Consider the following 17,569-nt stretch of genomic DNA (forward strand, 5'->3'; position numbering starts at 1 on the left):
AATGACTGAAGGTTCACTGAAAAATCCCCTCCCTTTGCAAGACTGCTTGTGTAGGATTATGTGTTTGTTTGCATTTCCTTCACTGTGTGCATGTGGTGTGAATGTATGTGTTATATTATTGTTGTTTACCTGATCAGTGCTGCAAAGCCTTTAACTTGCATACTTTCCCTGTCTTGCTTTGAGTCCCTGTCTTGCTTTAAGTCCCTGTGTTGCTTTGATTCTCTTTAATCAATGCAGTCTCCACTGGCTACTTTATTTATTTTCCTCTCCACAGACAACTACCAAATTCCTCAGCTACTGAAAAAAATGCCCTGGCATTTTCGCTCTTGTAAAATAACATGTATTTCCTATTTTGCTTACATTATGTTTGGGCAATATTTCTACTGTTCCATTCTTCCTTCAAAACATTATTAATCGATATTTGCTTCAATTTTCAATTGAAAGCATACGTAACTAGAAGCGGGAGAAAACGGTTTAAGATGAATTAATCCATCCTTCATCCTTACTTCGAGTTCATAATGCCTTTGACAGTTTTAAGAGAGAACAGATAAATGAAAAAAAAAAAACATGCAACTCAACTCAGAAAACCTCTAGCTGCGTACAGATAAATTGTCATATTATCTGTACAGTAGCCCCCAAACCGATTCAACATCAATTTTTAATTGGTAACAGATTCAGCTTGCTGGAACGCCTTTCTCGTTTAATCTAGATTCCTGTGAAAAAGGCTAGTTGTGTGTGTGTGTGTGTGTGTGTGTGTGTGTGTGTGTGTGTCTACACTCCCCCTCTATATATGTACTGTATATGTGTGTGTTTCAGGGGGATGTTTCTCAATGCAGAGAGGCGAAGGAAGCAATGCTTGCATTTGTGATTATTTTTAACGCTGTGACTCAGTCTGACTCAACTTTATTAAAGATCCCTCTGCTGTATTTGTGAACACATTCATAAGACCCATTCATGTATTTAGAAGACTTCAGAGTAGAATTTTCTCTCTTTTTCTGGTCAAGAGAAGGGCAATAATTGATTCTGCTCTAAATGATTCCCAAAGAATGGAAACAAAATAGGACATCAACTTACATAAACAAGAACATCCAGTGCATTGGACTCACTACAGAGCTCTGTGTAGACCAACCCTAAGCAAAAGCATAGCCCAAATTCTCCTGTCACATTATTTTGTCAGCAAACAGCAAATATTCCCAGGTCTACACGCTGTTTTGTTCATGTAGTCTGTTTTGTCCTGAATAAACCCCGATGAATATAATATACTTGGCTTTTTCTCACTTCAAAAATGCTCTGTTGAAGAATGTTATCCTGATTGTTGTCAGCAGCCTTATTGTTATGATTATATATTATTCAGAGTACTTTTATTATAAAGGAAACTATAGTCAATGCATATTTTTAGCTTCTCAGTGTTGCTCATTTATGATGCGTGGGTGTTGTGTCTGTCTGCATTTCAGCCAGCTTAATTAAAGCTACATTAAACTAAGGCTTGCTGATACATGATGTAGTTCTAGGTCATTATGATATGAGACTTTCAGTTATTATCTTTTTGGTTGGCTGATATGATTTGAGAATTTGTGATATTTGGATTATTCTACATTTTTACACAATCTATCTACATAATCTTAATTTATTTTAATTTGGTAAATAACCTTTCTAGAGAGTCTAAATATAGCTAACAATTCTGCAAAAAAGGCAGTAGTATCCCACTGGTATTATAACAATGTGTATGTATGTATGTGTGTATGTATATATATCTGTGTGTATATGTATGTATATATATATATATATATATATATATATATATATATATATATATATATATATATATATACTGTATATGTATATTTGTGTGTGTGTATGTATGTGTATATATATATGTATATATATGTATGTATATATATATATGTATGTATATATATATATATATGTATGTATGTGTATATATATATATATGTATGTGTATATATATATATATATATGTATGTGTGTATATGTATATATATATATATATATATATATATATATATATGTATATATATATATATATATATATATGTATATGTATGTGTGTGTGTGTGTGTGTGTATATATACTGTATATGTATATATACTGTATATGTTGTTGTTCTCAGGTCAGTGTCTGCTGGCCTCAATTCTCCTGCTAAGACCAACTCCATGGAAAAGAAACTGCATCTTAAAAGCAGAGAATTACAAGAAACTCAAGACAAATGTCACAAGGTGAGGGGGTACTTTAAGCCATTTTTATTCATGTTTCAGTATTTTATCACAAGCCTTTATGATAAACAAGTCATTGTTATTTTGAAATGCAAGATCAGCTCCATCAAGCAAGACAGAGATGACTAGAGTAAGGCTTGAATGACTGGAAACTGAAATTGTATTTTTGTAGTTTTTGAGCAAAACAAAATCATTTGATTATGGGCTTTATTACCAGACGTCCTGTGTTTATTCTGCCTGACTGGCTTAACACAGATCAACAGGCTTCTGGTGCTGCTGTAATAAGCCAAGTTAATCATGTTGTGTGTACAACATTAGAACTACATTTTTTATTGTGTGAAACACTTCATCATCATCAGAATCTATGACTGATGATGGACCCTTCTCGCTGATTTAAATCACCACTTTTAGTGGCTTTACATTGCTGCCACATTTAAGGCGTTAAATGTAACACACGCCGTTGTCGACCTTTAGTGAAGTTGCAAAGAAACTGGTAATTGTGCTCTTCTCTGGTGGATTCAGATGGAGCAGGAGATCTCCAGGTTCCAGCGTAAAATGACTGATCTGGAGTCAGTGCTCCACCAGAAGGATGTGGAGCTGAAGGCATCCGAGACTCAGAGGAGCATTCTGGAGCAAGACCTCGCTACCTACATCACGGAGTGCAGTGTGAGTCATAATAACAACTGTGTCTGTGTGTAGAATTGAAAGAAATGTTTAAATAATGATGCTCTTATGCAAGTTGTGTGTCGCTGTCCTCAATGCCTCAAAAATCAGTATTGATTCGAACGAACAGCAGCCTTGAATTTGTGCACACATTATGTGTTTGTAGAGCCTAAAACGAAGCTTAGAGGAGGCCCGTGTGGAGGTCTCCAGAGAGGATGACAAGGCCATGCAGCTGCTGCACGACATCCGGGAACAGAGCAACAAGCTGCAGGAAATTAAAGAGCAAGTATGTAAATCTTCTCATTCAAACGCTCCTCTGTCTCCACCCTCTCATCACGATAATGATGTGAAACACTTCAAGTTATTTATACTAATGTGTAGTGAAAGGGGGGGAAAATGCCTTCATACTTGCATCCATCGTCTTATTTGAGGAGATTCTTCTACTTTCCACAGTGTCGCCCTTATACTATCATAGCTGATAAAGGAGTTACTGAAGCAGCAGTGAGATTATATTCTTCCCAGTGTGTCCCTGTTACACAGGCAAGGCTTTCCCTCTGAGGAATCCCTTGTCCTCAACACTCATAAAGGTCATCCCTGCAGATGGTATCCCTGCAAGGTACAAAAGTGCGGGACATGTTTACAGTAGGGGTGGTACGGTTCACAAAACCCACGGTTCAGTTCGTATCATGGTTTTAGGGTCACGGTTTTCGGTTCTGTACGGTTCTTGTTATTTTTTCTTTTAATCTTTAACACTCCAGAAATATACTTCAGCATATTATATATAAAAATGTTCCCACACACCAGACTTATATGACGCTGGCGCATCCTCCAACTCCGGGCAGCCTTCCTTATCTCTCCCACTTGCCATTCATACACGTGACGTGACCTGCAGCACTGCACACTCCACCGTTCTCTTAATACATCCATGCACTCCACTTGAGGAGCGGTAGGCTCGGCGCCTCTCAAAATCTGACGAAAATCTTTTAAACTGACCTTTGTTGATCTGAACTGAAGACAGATTCAGCAACTGCACAGCCTATTTCTCGCTTAAAATGTTTTCAGAAACACGTTTCGGTGAACTAGGGATTGTATTCTGAACGAGCCGCCATTAGAGTCTGTTTTGAAATTCAGGAGCAGCCAGACCCACGTGACGCGTTCGTCCAATCAGCTGCCATGTGTTGCGTTCGTCACGTTCATCCCACTTGTCATTTCACAAGTGTCGAAAGTGGGCACTACGGCGGTAAGTGGTTAGTGCACGTTAACAGTGTACTGACGAACCGTGCGACCCACACACGCTCCGAACCGAGACAAGCGAACCGAGCGGTTCGGATGTTTTTTCATGAACCGTACCACCCCTAGTTTACAGACCAAACAGGGTTCTACATTAACCATGGCCCAGTGGCCACCAAATATCCCCTGTAGGTGGCCCCCTGTCGCCACCAGACGCTAACGCAATTCTTACAGACGAACCAAAAACCAAAATGTATGAGTGAATGGAAGCCTGAGTTTTAATTGGCGAAAATATGACACATTTAAGGACATAATGTACTTCGTTTTTTAAACAGCATGTTATGTTTTAATTGCAGACATGACAGACTCAGGCACAAGGCTAGGAGGGATGGAGCTAGCGAGTGAGAAAAAAAGACTGTGAACTAAGGGACTGAGAGAATATACCAGATGTTTACAAAGAACTTAAGTTTTCAATTTAAATAAGTCATTATATATTTTCATTCCGTTAATGTGTTTTCATTAATTGAAGTGTCACAGTTAAGGAAGGCTGTGTTATGTTGCGTTAAATTGCCTTTACTGTATTGTTTTTATAAGTTTACATTTGGGCCACCAAAAATGAATGTACTTTGGCCACCAAATTTAGAGGCTTGGTGGCCCATGGGGCCAGTGCTTAAAAATATTAGCGTCTAACTGCAGTTTTGTTTCCATTTGTTCATTGGTTAAAAATCTTGGTGCACATGATGGGATAATCAAAGAGTGAAGAGTTTACCAACATCGGTACTGAAAAGATTTTTCTTAACTTAAGCAGTTGTCTTTCCTTTCACTTTATAGTCTCTATAGTGCAAAGTTGCCAACTACAGCATTGAAGTGGTAATCTTTTAGGTCTTATCTTTGATTTTGACACTTTTGGTGATAAATGGTCATTACTTTAGTGCAGTGCAGTTTCTAAAGATCACTGCACAGTGAAACTGTGTCAGCAGATCTGTGAAGTACAGTATATAGTGTATTTGTCTGTATAGCATTGGCAGCAATTGTTGCCCTTGCTAAGAGCTCAGGTACCCTCTTTAGGCTGTTTCAGACTAACTCCTGCTGCTGTTGTATCTGTTTTAAACTTGCACATTAAAAACCTGCTGGTTGTTATTTTCCAGGAAAAGCATAAATAGAACGGTACATTTATTTAGGAAAAACACACTGCAAGCAGTACACCAGCTTCTTGAAAGCTGGTAGCCTGGATGCCAGCCAAACTTAGCCCCGCCCACAACAGCACATTCTGACTAAAATCTGAGTATGACCACGTCAGGCTAGAAAGTTGGTAAATGCTGGGTTAAATCATTGTGTAAAGCTACGTAGCACAATGAATATTTGAAAATATCATGGCTTATTGCTTAAAGAGTTATACAATCTTGTTTCCTGAAATCCTCGTAACATATTTTCAAACTAAGCAGTTTTTCTTTATTGAAAAATGAAATACAGTGGTGCTCATAAGTTTATGAACACATGCTGAAGTTGACTAAAAAGAGGAATAAAAAAAATCATCTTTTGGAAATTGATCTTAATGCCTTAATTAACGAAATGAGGAAAAATCCAACCTTTAAGGACACCAATTTTCTTTGTGAATGAATAATGTATCATAAATAAATAAATAAATGTTCATGGCATAAGTAAGTACACCCCTATGCTAAATTCCCATAGAGGCAGGCGGATTTTTATTTTTAAAGGCCAGTTATTTCATGGATCCAGGATACTATGATCCTGATAAAGTTCCCTTGGCCTTTGGAATTAAAATAGCCCCACATCATCACATACCCTTCACCATACCTAGAGATTGGCATGGGGTACTTTCCATAAGATCATCTCTCAATGCAAATCAAACCAGCTATTAGGCTAACTGAAATAAAACCATGCCAATCTCTTTTTATTCCTCTTTTTAGTCAACTTTAGCATGGGTTCATAAACTTATGAGCGCCACTGTACGTTTTCGAAAAATGTTTTACTTGGATGACAACAGTGACTTGTCTCCAGCTTGCATAGCATGGGTGTGATCATAGCCTGTCCTTGAGCAGGTTTCAAAATATAAATTAAAGGGGTGTCACAAATGCACTCAGCAGTCCAGTTCAATGCACAAAATTGTATTGTATAAGGGATATAAAGTGCTATATAAGGGATATATTGTAAGATGTTAATAGTGGTGGTGAACTTGACTAAACTTGATGAAACTTCACCTAACATGTTCATAAATATACAATCAGTGTCTGGAGGGCAGTTTTTTTTTTCACATTGATGACCACTGTTTGCGGTCTATGGACTTAGGAGTACCATGCCCAGCTGGAGGAGATGAAGGTCACCATCAGGCAGCTGGAGGAGGACCTGTCAGCAGCCCGACGCCGCAGCGACCTCTACGAATCTGAACTTAGAGACTCCAGGCAAACAAGTGAGGAACTCAAAAGGAAAGCTGTGGAATACCAGCAGAGAATACAGAAGGTATGTTTGCACCAAAGATGCTTATAGGTCATGTAATGCAAATATGTCTTAGACAAATTACGTCTTACCGGTGATCCTAGCAAAATATTGCCAGAATAGATAATGACAAGGAAACCTGATGCCCCTGATGAAGGCCACAAGCTGAAAAGCGTCGGTCTTACAGTAAAGTTGTTCTATATACTACAAGTGTTGCTTGCGTTTTGACCTCTTTAGACTTCTTTTCTCTCTCCATGCACCTTGGAAGTACAAATTACGTTGTGCCAATACTTGTTAAAGACTTTCAGATGCGGACAATCAGGACGCAGAGGTGGTGCAATTATAAAGATCTTTATTTCAGGGGCGACCTCTAGCTCACCCAGGAAGAGCGTTCGCCCCATGTTGGCTGAGTCCTGCAGTGGCGCGGGTTTGAATCCGCTGTTTTTTCTGCTGTTAAACTAGCAAAAGTGGATTTGTACATGCCCTAAATGCATCTGCACCATGCGCTTCATGCCGTGTGCTTAGATTGTTAAAATAGGGCCAATAATGTTTTTTGGTTTTCCGATCGCTTCGACCTTTTAGTTGTTATGTTCCAGTCTGATATCCTGTTAGTGCATTTTTACGTGAGCTTTGGAAAACACTTGAGTGTCAGACTTGTATGCACTCTATCACTTTCACAATAATCAGGTTCCAACAGTTCCCACAAAGGATGGGTGATTAAAGAACATTCATATTAACAGCATAGTCCTATACCAAGGTTTTCCACCACAAATCCCCACTCTGCTTCTACAGAATAGATAATGACAAGGAAACCTGTCAGGGCTCCCGGTGCCACGGACCATTGCTCACAAACAGTACTCAAATCATTGAAATAATCTGAAGTACACATTATTTTCTTTGTTTCTCGGACTCTACTATAGGCTTAGAACAGCTGTAACATTATGTTATCTACAAACATAAAAAACAGATAAAATGGCAACGTATTCTATATGAAAATATAAATAAGGGCCATACTTTAATCTACATTATACTACAATATATACTACTGCAATGGGGAAATACGTAATAAAAGCTTGAAAGTTTTAAACTAATTTACCATGTATTTTGCATGAATGACTGCTATGTCTAGGCTAACTGCTGAAATCATAGCTTAGGAGCCAAGCACACAATCTGCAAAGCCTATATACGTATCATACTGTCCTTTCCTCTTTGGTTTGCTTTTGTAGTGTCTTGATGCTATCAATCCAGTATTATTGAATATAAAATTGCAATCCTGTTAGTCTGACAGACTAATGGACTCAATACCAAACATGTTTTTGTAAAAGGCATTGCAAATGGCCTTAGTTGAAATGGTTGGGTCACATCAGGGTGTGGAAGCCCCCTGGATGCATTCGGGGATCCTTCAGGAGGAACTATAGGAAGTTTATGGGGAAACTGCTGCCTGGGCTGCTGTGCAAGCCCTTTTGCTATTGCAACCACAAGAAAATGGGTGAATTGTACCATTGATTATTGGTCTCCACTATATGCCAATTATTTTTCAGGCTAAAGAGCAGGGCAAAGCTGACGTGGAGGAGCTTCTCTCCAAACTAGAGAAGGTAACAAATCAGACTTGCCAGATTGATCTACATGCTTAGAGCCATAGTCACCATAAAGTGTATTGACTGAGTTTTCTGTACTTTGTTTTTTTCAGACCAATTCTGAGCAGCAGGTGAAAATCCAGGAGCTCCAGGACAAACTGTCCAAGGTAAATTCATTGTTGTCTTGGTTACTGTCATTATGTAATAAGAGAAAAATAATATTATTTAGGTATTTTATTCTCAGCAAGATTATTTTAAAATGATTTATTCTTTAAACAAAGTGAATAAATCCTTTTAACTTGTTATCTCTCCATTTCTGCAGCCTGTAGTTCTCTGTTATTCCCTTGAGTAGCTTTTTTTTTCAATGTGTTAGTGGGTAGGAATTGCCCAAGCATATGAAGAGGTTTGTCTTGGGATCCTCTAACAGTGTTTGACCTCCTGACCTCCCCCAGGCAGTGAAAGCGAGCACAGAAGCCACTGAGCTGCTGCAGAATGTCCGGCAGGCCAAGGAGCGGCTGGAGCGAGACCTGGAGCGCCTGCGAGGAAAAACCGACTCCAGTGACACTTTAAAACGCCGCCTGAGAGAGACCGAGGTACCAAAGTAAACCCACAATCCTGAATCATGTACATTTGTTAAATAATACTGGTTTGTTAACTACTTTTTCCTGTAATTGATTCACCTGCAGCACAAGTCGCTCTTGAGAAGGTATCTGTGTGGCTAGCTTTATGTTATTCTTTTTGGTGTGTAAGCAGGAGGGCAGGAAGACCCTGGAGAACCAGGTAAAGAGGCTGGAAATGGTTGAGCGGCGGGAGAATAAGCTGAAAGATGACATTCAGACCAAATCCCAACAGATCCAGCAGATGGCTGAAAAGATCCTGGTGAGAGAACTACAGATAAGACTTGCTAATACTCTGACCCATTCTGCTCCTAATTCCTTCCCTCCCATTCATCCTGCCCTCTCCCAGTCTATTCCTCATCAGTTATCTTGGCACACAAATGTACGCATTACGCACATTTCTGTTTGAAGAGCTCTTTGCCAGCTGAGCCCTCACAAGTGGCTACTTGTCTACCGGTGTCATTACATACATAGAGTTTAACATACACACGATTTTACCGGTGTCAGCATGAGCAGGCACCGCTCCAGCCGACTTATGGATTTCCAGCTTTTCGATGCAAGTTTCTTCATTTCTTTTGATTTTAATGTATTTGATGTTAGAGTAGAATTGTTACATAATTTCACTCTGTTTTTTTTTTTTTTTTTTTTTTAGTAGAATGTGCTGTTTTGTTTTGTAAATCCAAGGTTTTACGCTACATTTATCATCACTGTGATTGTTTGTGTGTTTGTATGTAAGATAGAAAGAAAGCTATACTGCATTATTAACATTAATGTGAGAAATATGTAGTCTATTTTGGATATATGGTTATCGTGTTAGATGTGTCCAGTAATATTTATAATGCTACTCCCTCCAGGAACTGGAGGAGAACCTGAGGGATGCCCAGTCGACAGCCCAGAGGATGGAAACCCAACTGGTTCAAAAGGAGAAGCTTTATGAAGACAGGATAAAGGTTGGCCAGCCCTATGTTGTCCAGGCTACTGAACATTGTATATGTCTGAGAATGCATACACACACACACACACACACACACACACACACACACACACACAGAGTAAATATATATAGTAATACTAGTAATAATAATAGACCCTTGTCAGTCCTGCCAATCTAAATTACTGTTGTGGTGTTATATAAGTCAGAGCTGTTTAACACTGAGGTGACCATGTGTTTTTGTTTATGATTGCTTTATCACATAGGAAATTACAGACTTTAACCTAAATGTGACAAATGGAATATATGCTGGATGTGTTTGATTAAGGTTCTGGTGAACCAGATGAAGGTGGACCTGGCTGACAAGGAGAGCCTCGAGGCCAGAAAGGCCCAGCAGGAGGAGGAGTCGAGGGAGAACTGCAAACTTATAAGTGAACAGAAAGCAGTAAGGAAACACAACAGGCTTTTTAAAAAAAAAAAATGATATCCACTCTGGCATTTGCTAGTAAATGTTCTACTGAGATGGGGTTAAAAACATTACGGGATTTAAAGTATTGTATATTGACACTGTCTAATACCATAGATTATTTTAGTGGTTCTTTTATCAACAGTAGAAACGGCAGCAATGTATATAATTGTCAATTTTTTCCCTCTCAATTATATTATGCAAGTCCAATGGTACTGTATAAATCTCAATGGGTTAAAGTTGCTCGTACATACAATTTTTTTATTATCCACTGAATTTGTTTTGAGAATTTGAAAACTAGACTTTTCATTTTCTTTCTTTACACAGTAATTTATTATAGTGGTTCAAATGTATTGGAATGTACAGTTGGATTAAATTGTAGTATACTTTATGTTGCACTATAAAGCCTGGGCTCAAGTCCTAATCTGGTTAATGTGGTAGAATTGAGGCAGTAAGAAGCTTTTAGAGGCAGTCATCTGACGTTGACAGTAGAAGATCCAGGCAACACCTTAATGGACTCTAATAGGATTTCACTGCAGTACAAAAATCTGTTTCCTATAAAAATAGTGCTGCTGAAATGTTTGTGTACCATTAATCTTAGTAGGATTTGGCTTCATTTAAAAGGGAATATGTTCTTGCATTTTAGCCCTTTTTAATGGAATGGGATTTCCACCATGTTATTGTGTTTCCTTCTTCTTACAGACCATTAATGCTATGGATTCCAAGATGAAGAACCTAGAGCAGCGCATCGCTGAGCTGTCAGAGGCTAACAAGCTGGCCGCTAATAGCAGCATCTACACCCAGAAGAATATGTGAGTTAACTAGACCTTCTGCCCATACTGTGCTATTCATCAGTGCCCCCACCCACAATGGTTCTGTCTCCTCCGGCCTCCATTCAGCTTTTCTAATGCGATACTTCAAAATGTGCATAAATGTACATTTATGGAAAAAGAATTCTCACCTGAATCTGCAGCTCCTCTCGGCTTCACAGAGATTTATAGTGAGTTTGAGCTCATTTATTTAGCTGTTCGGCTGCGACTTTACTATTTTGATTTACTCTCACCGCTCTCATAGCGTCATTTCCAGGCACAGTAGTTAGCCGGTTTCAGCGGAACAAGTTTTAAAAAACAACTGTACACTATCTGCTCAGCACCAAACAGACAGGCACAGTTAGCAACAGCCTGGTGAGTATAGTGGAGCTTTTAACAGCTAAAGAGTTACATATTTCCCACAGAATTGTGAAAGAGCGTGAATGTTAAACTCACATTCATCAGGAAATCAGAAACCAAAAAATGATGATAATGTTGCTCTGTAACTGCTGGTTGTCTAAATAACGACTGTTTGCTAACACGTTCGCCATTTCAACTTGAAAGGTGATGATATGTCACTGTTGTATTCGCAACTTGTGTCCGCTGTCCCCAAGTGGCCAAAACAATAATTTATCACAGGTTTAAATACAGAAAATGCAGCTTCAACTAATCATAACTTAAAACGTAAATGCCCCCACCTGAATTTATAAAATGTTGTTTACTGAATTAACTCAATACATAAAGAGACTTGTTCTAAATGTTTGACTCACATTAGTAATGCCACTTAAACTTCTAATCTAAATCTTTTTATATGTTAAATAAATGCTAGGAAACAGTTTTTTGAAAGATGTTGGCTTCTAAACAGGCAATGTAATAGTCATCTGTTTGTGTATATTTTTGTCAGGAAAGCCCAGGAGGAGATGATCTCAGAGCTTCGGCAACAAAAGTTCTATTTGGAGTCTCAGGCAGGCAAGCTAGAGTCCCAAAACGCCAAACTGGAAGAGCACCTGGAGAAGATGAGTCAGCAGGAGCAGACCAAGAGGACCCGGCTGCTGGAGCTGGAGAGCAGGCTGCGGGAGGTGAGGCAACAGGAAGCAGAGATACGAGGCAAAATCTGTTAGCTCAAGATTAAGTAATTAACTTCAACTAGCACACAGTGTAGCCTTACATTATAACAATCCACAAAAGGGATTAAGGCAGCTGATCAGCTAGCGAGCTCAGATCCCTTTCAGATAAACAGCTAATTAAATACTGTAGGTCGATAATGGCACCTCTACAAAATTGCCATTGGGTCTGTACACAAGCTGTATCTGCTGGTCCAGTGGAGCCGACCGCCTTCATGCGTTATCTCTGGAACAATATAGTTGCATTACAACAGGTGAGAATATGTTTAACCATATAAAAATAAAGCAGGACATAGTAGCATGGCCAATGAATAGTTTTAGTTCCCATGTTGTCAAGCATTCACCCTACAGACGTATCCTTGAGCAAGATGCTATTTGTCTATAAGCTGTGAAAGCTTTATAACTTAAGTCTCACGTTGATACATTAAAGAAAAAGAAGAAAAGTATAGTTTTTATTGCCTATTTTGGATGTTTGAAACTCGTCTGTGAATTATAATGTATTAAACTAGTTAGAGTTAGGAGTTTTAAAAGTACATAATGTTTCTCCACCACTCTGAGAAATGCACCGCAAAATCCATTAGCTGTATGTGCATCCGATGCGAACCTATTCTATAAAAATAAGTTTTGACGTAATTGAGAACAACAAGGCCCCCTTTCTCCTGTTTGAGAGCTCTCACCCCCCGGTGTGCTGTCTGCCGATGTTAGTGGCAGACAACCTGCTGACTAGATGTCATAACTCTACCTCCACACACTTTTCCCCACTGAGATGTGAAACACACATTCACACTAATTGCTGTTCTTTCTGCACACACACACACACACACACACACACACACACACACACTGTCCTCTCTCACACACAAAGATGTACTTTGAGATTAAATCCACCCTTTTCATCTCTGTAATAGTCAGAAACCTATGAAGAAGATAAATGCATCCTTGTTTGTCTCAACTTGATTTTGTTTTATGACTCTTTACCAGCACAGAATGGGCCGACATTCTTTTAAAAAGCTTTTAAAATAATAAAAAAAAAATCTTAACCAGTTTGACATTTTAAATCGAATTACTAGAGGTCTTATTTTTCACCATGTACTTTTAGGTTTCTAGGCTGGGCTGTCTCTGTGTTTTGTTCTTAATCGTAGAGTTTGCATCTACATTTCTATATCTGAGAGTTGAACTTGAGCCCCCCCGACATCCTCTTAAGTATTCTCTTTCTGCTCATACTGCCCATTCAGCTTGCTTTATGTCAGAAAAAATATACTGTACTTTTTCAGCTTTGTTTCATTACTTTGTTCTTTTAATTAGTGAATAATTCATGATAGCATGAAAACAAAGGCAGGCCAGCCATTAGGAATTTTGGACAGGGGGACAAAATATTCCACATGTGGCACCTCATCCACACCCACTCCAGCACCACCACTACCACCCACCCACCCTAATACCAACACGGACAATTTAAAAAAAAACAACCTCTTGGACATTAGCCTTGTAGTGACAATATAGCATGACATTGGTTGCTACCAATGGATGCCTCAGGTTGTCTAGTTTCGTAGTTATATAAGAAACGGCAAGTTTCAAATTCATATCAACAATACCAAAAATGTCTGCACAACAGACAAATGTGGGTCAAATGGTTTTTAGATTCCCTCCAATTTCTGAATTGCCCTGATGTCCAAAAACACCTACTGTACAATCTGAGCTACTACACTGAGCAGGTTAACAAATGCTGAAAATTATATGCAAATACAATCTATTTCACGTCTGATTTACACTGTGATATACACTGCATTCACCCTAGTCCTGTTTCCTCGTAGATGGGCCTAGAACATGAAGAAGAGAAGCTGGAGATCAAGAGACAGGTGTCAGAGTTGACCCTCTCCTTGCAGGAGCGCGAGTCCCAGATTAGCAGCCTTCAGGCTGCACGTCTTGCCCTGGAGAGCCAGCTGCAGCAAGCAAAGACTGAGCTGGAGGAGACCACCGCTGAGGCTGAAGAGGAGATCACTGCCCTCAGGGTAAGACAAGCACATGCAAGCCCATATGTGTGCAATCAGTCACGTCATAGAAATACAGGTGCATATACTTTCACACAAAAATAATTCAGATGTAGGCATTCTATGTTATGCACGCAGTCTGAAGGAAAGATCATGTTACGTTTTCAGTCTATTTTAAATAATGTGGTCAGCAATACATCATTCTTCACCATTTTATGTAGCAGTCATTTGCTCTTGTTTCCCACAGAATCACAGAGATGAAATTCAGCGCAAGTTTGATGCCTTGAGAGACAGCTGCTCAGTAAGTGCTGCCACAGCCTTTTGTCTCTGCTTTCAGCAGCAGCAGAACAATTGTCTAAAGTATATTCTTTTATTTAAATATATGGTGATTCATGTTCAACTTTAAACCTTCATTCTAATGTAGCAATGTAGTCTACTGAATCACGTTTTGGCCTAGGAAGCACAGCTTGCTTTCATAGGGCATTCTCCAACTTTGCCCAAACACTTGAGTCCATACGGTACTTTTTACATATTTACTGTAACTAAATGATTGACATGAATAACAAGTAGATGGGTAACATTAATGTAAAATGTTCAACAATTCACCTCCTTCAACTTTCAAATAAAACATCTAAGAGCTCTTATTTGATTTTTGACTCACTTAATAAAGCATCCTTTACCTAATTCCTACATGGCCAACACAAGTCTCTTACTAGTGGGATTTTGGAAGTAACTTCACCATCAGTGTACACATTGCTTCATTACGGTATTGTAAAGATGTAAATTTATTAGTAGCCCAGCTGTGCTATTACTTCAATGATTCTTTTCTCCTGGCTTTTGTGGCCAGAACCTAAAAATATCTGTTAACCTCCATAAGCAAGACTAACACCTCTAGTTGTTTGTCTTGACTCAGGTGATCACTGATCTGGAGGAGCAGCTTACGCAGCTGAGTCAGGAGAATGCTGAGTTGAACCGCCAGAACTTCTACCTGTCCAAACAGCTTGATGAAGCGTCAGATGAGAGGGAGGACCAGTTGCAGCTGAGCCAGGAAGTGGACAGGCTGAGGAGGGAGGTGGCCGACCGCGAGATGCACCTAAACAACCAGAAACAGGTAACGCACACACGCAAATGCTTGAAAGCTCTTGAACATAATTCACTGTAACCTCCAGTACCTCACATTGATAGATATAGTGGAATGGTAGAGATATTGTAACAACTCAAGTTGTGTTTTTAACTTTATTTATCCTCATGGTTCAGACCAAAGATGTGATGCATCATATCATTAAGATTCATAATACTGAGACCTTGTGCTGTAACTGAAAGGAGAGACAACAATTACGTTGTTTTGTCCAAAAGATTCCCTCTTCAGTTTTGCTCGTATATCCTCCCAGAACATTGAGACACTGAAGACCACATGCAGCATGCTGGAGGAGCAGGTGGTGGAGCTGGAGTCCCTAAATGACGAGTTGCTGGAGAAGGAGAGGCAGTGGGAGGCTTGGAGAGGAGCCCTGGAGGACGAAAAAAGCCAAGCCGAGAGACGCACCAGAGACCTGCAGAGACTGTTGGACAATGAGAAGCAGAACAGGTAACAAACACGCATGAACACTTAAATATACTTACTCTTTGTTATTTTACATGAGATCATGTCATTCTATATTAAAATGTATTGCTATTCTAACCCCCAATTTCCACTGGATGCGGAACGGCTCCGGAACGGCGGCAAACAAAATAAACATCCGGTTAATTTTCAAAGTAAAATACACCGTGCTCATGGCGGATCATATTTCCCTGCACTACACCTTGAAAACACAGCACAAAGTTGTTTCCCCTCTATTCCTCTGGGTGGAAACAAACTGTTGTTGGTTTTGTGGTTCTATTCTACGTGAATTTGCGAGATATTGTGGGTCCTCGTGACTACAGCTGTCAGTCATGGCCGCAGCCGTGCCGCAACAAATCCGGACCTAGTGGGTATTGACGGACGGCGGCGCACGCAGCCTTTCCGCAGCGGAGCCGGTCCGCAGACGTTCTGCATTCAGTGGAAATCCGGAGTAAGACTTGATATTTGCTGTTTACAGGTTGCGAGCAGACCAGCGCAGCACTGAATCTCGCCAGGCAGTAGAACTGGCAGTCAAGGAGCACAAAGCTGAAATACTGGCCTTACAACAGGCCTTAAAGGAGCAGAGACTGAAGGCTGAAAGTCTGTCTGATACTGTGAGTCACAATGTACTTATGATCTAACTTTAACCCGATCTTCGGTCCTCTAAGTGAAAAAACTAACTTTTTTTAATTCTGAGAGAGAAAATCCACACTGTTTGTGGAGGTGTGAATTTAACTTTTAGTTGCAACTATTTAACATGCACTTACTTATGTTCTCATAGCTCAATGATTTGGAGAAGAAGCACACCATGCTGGAGATGAACGCCCGCAGCTTACAGCAGAAACTGGAGACGGAGAGAGAACTTAAACAGAGGCTGATGGAAGAGGTAGAATCACATAAACACACACCTGCATTTATTAAATGTAAATGACATTTTGTTATGGACTTGTCCCCTATAACTCACTCATTCCAAAAATGAAACCAGGAGTCATTTTTAGCCTATGCTTAAATAAATGTAATTTGAATTAAAGTATTTCATGTGAATTGAAATACTTGAATTCAAAGTACAAAATCTTTAAAAAGTTGCCTAAAGTTGTCCCTGACACATATTCTCTTAATATAGTTAATAATTATATTTGCTACCATTCTGGAATTTGGCTGATTTTAAATATGATTTCTTACTTTAAATATCTGTGCGCTGGTGTCCCCACAGCAAGGGAAGCTGCAGCAGCAGATGGACCTCCAGAAAAGCCACATATTTCGTCTGACCCAAGGCCTGCAGGATGCCCTAGACCAGACAGACATGCTCAAGACTGAGAGGACCGATCTGGAGTACCAGCTGGAGAATATACAGGTGCTCAATGCAATACCTTTTCAGTTTGATGAAATACAGAGGTCTCTAGGGAGAAACAGATACAGATATCTTAGTTAGATATTAGAATAGTAGAGAACAGTGCGACGGATGTTGGCAAGTAACAAGGTGTCTCAGGGGGACCAAGAGGATAAATTAAATCCTGATTCATGTGTCCTTAAAGGGAACTCTTTTAAGGTTGTCTTCAGAGGTATTTCCTTATCTGAAGATCTGTTTTCCTTCCTGCAGGCTGTATACTCCCATGAGAAGGTGAAGATGGAGGGAACCATCTCCCAGCAAACTAAACTCATTGACTTCCTCCAGGCCAAAATGGACCAGCCCACCAAGAAAAAGAAGGTCTTTGAAAACATTTTATGCCAACTTTAAGCCACATTATATTGATAAACAGATTCTATTTAAAAATGTGTTTGTATTGTTTTGTTCTTATATAGTATTAGTAACATGTTCCCTCTCTGAATAGGGTATATTTGGGCGGCGGCGGGAGGATGTAGGCACCACGAC

The 17,569-nt window shown here is 39.5% G+C and overlaps 1 protein-coding gene across 1 annotated transcript in view; it reads left to right on the forward strand.

The window, feature by feature from the left end:
• cita (citron rho-interacting serine/threonine kinase a) overlaps positions 1-17,569 on the forward strand; it is a 43,811-nt gene that overhangs the window by 11,647 nt on the left and 14,595 nt on the right. The window contains exons 11-31 of the mRNA XM_078248036.1: positions 2,132-2,237; positions 2,757-2,900; positions 3,064-3,183; positions 6,438-6,608; positions 8,126-8,179; positions 8,275-8,328; positions 8,614-8,754; positions 8,915-9,040; positions 9,633-9,728; positions 10,038-10,154; positions 10,878-10,987; positions 11,889-12,063; positions 13,923-14,120; positions 14,347-14,400; positions 15,013-15,210; positions 15,491-15,684; positions 16,175-16,310; positions 16,478-16,582; positions 16,910-17,050; positions 17,297-17,404; positions 17,529-17,569. The exon at positions 17,529-17,569 is cut by the window's right edge and continues 152 nt beyond it. Of these exons, the coding sequence (XP_078104162.1) occupies positions 2,132-2,237; positions 2,757-2,900; positions 3,064-3,183; positions 6,438-6,608; positions 8,126-8,179; positions 8,275-8,328; positions 8,614-8,754; positions 8,915-9,040; positions 9,633-9,728; positions 10,038-10,154; positions 10,878-10,987; positions 11,889-12,063; positions 13,923-14,120; positions 14,347-14,400; positions 15,013-15,210; positions 15,491-15,684; positions 16,175-16,310; positions 16,478-16,582; positions 16,910-17,050; positions 17,297-17,404; positions 17,529-17,569 (2,589 nt within the window). The remainder of the gene's footprint in view (positions 1-2,131; positions 2,238-2,756; positions 2,901-3,063; positions 3,184-6,437; positions 6,609-8,125; positions 8,180-8,274; positions 8,329-8,613; positions 8,755-8,914; positions 9,041-9,632; positions 9,729-10,037; positions 10,155-10,877; positions 10,988-11,888; positions 12,064-13,922; positions 14,121-14,346; positions 14,401-15,012; positions 15,211-15,490; positions 15,685-16,174; positions 16,311-16,477; positions 16,583-16,909; positions 17,051-17,296; positions 17,405-17,528) is intronic.

This window comes from Sander vitreus, chromosome 4 (assembly GCF_031162955.1).
Source record: "Sander vitreus isolate 19-12246 chromosome 4, sanVit1, whole genome shotgun sequence".
Lineage (NCBI taxonomy): Eukaryota > Metazoa > Chordata > Actinopteri > Perciformes > Percidae > Sander > Sander vitreus.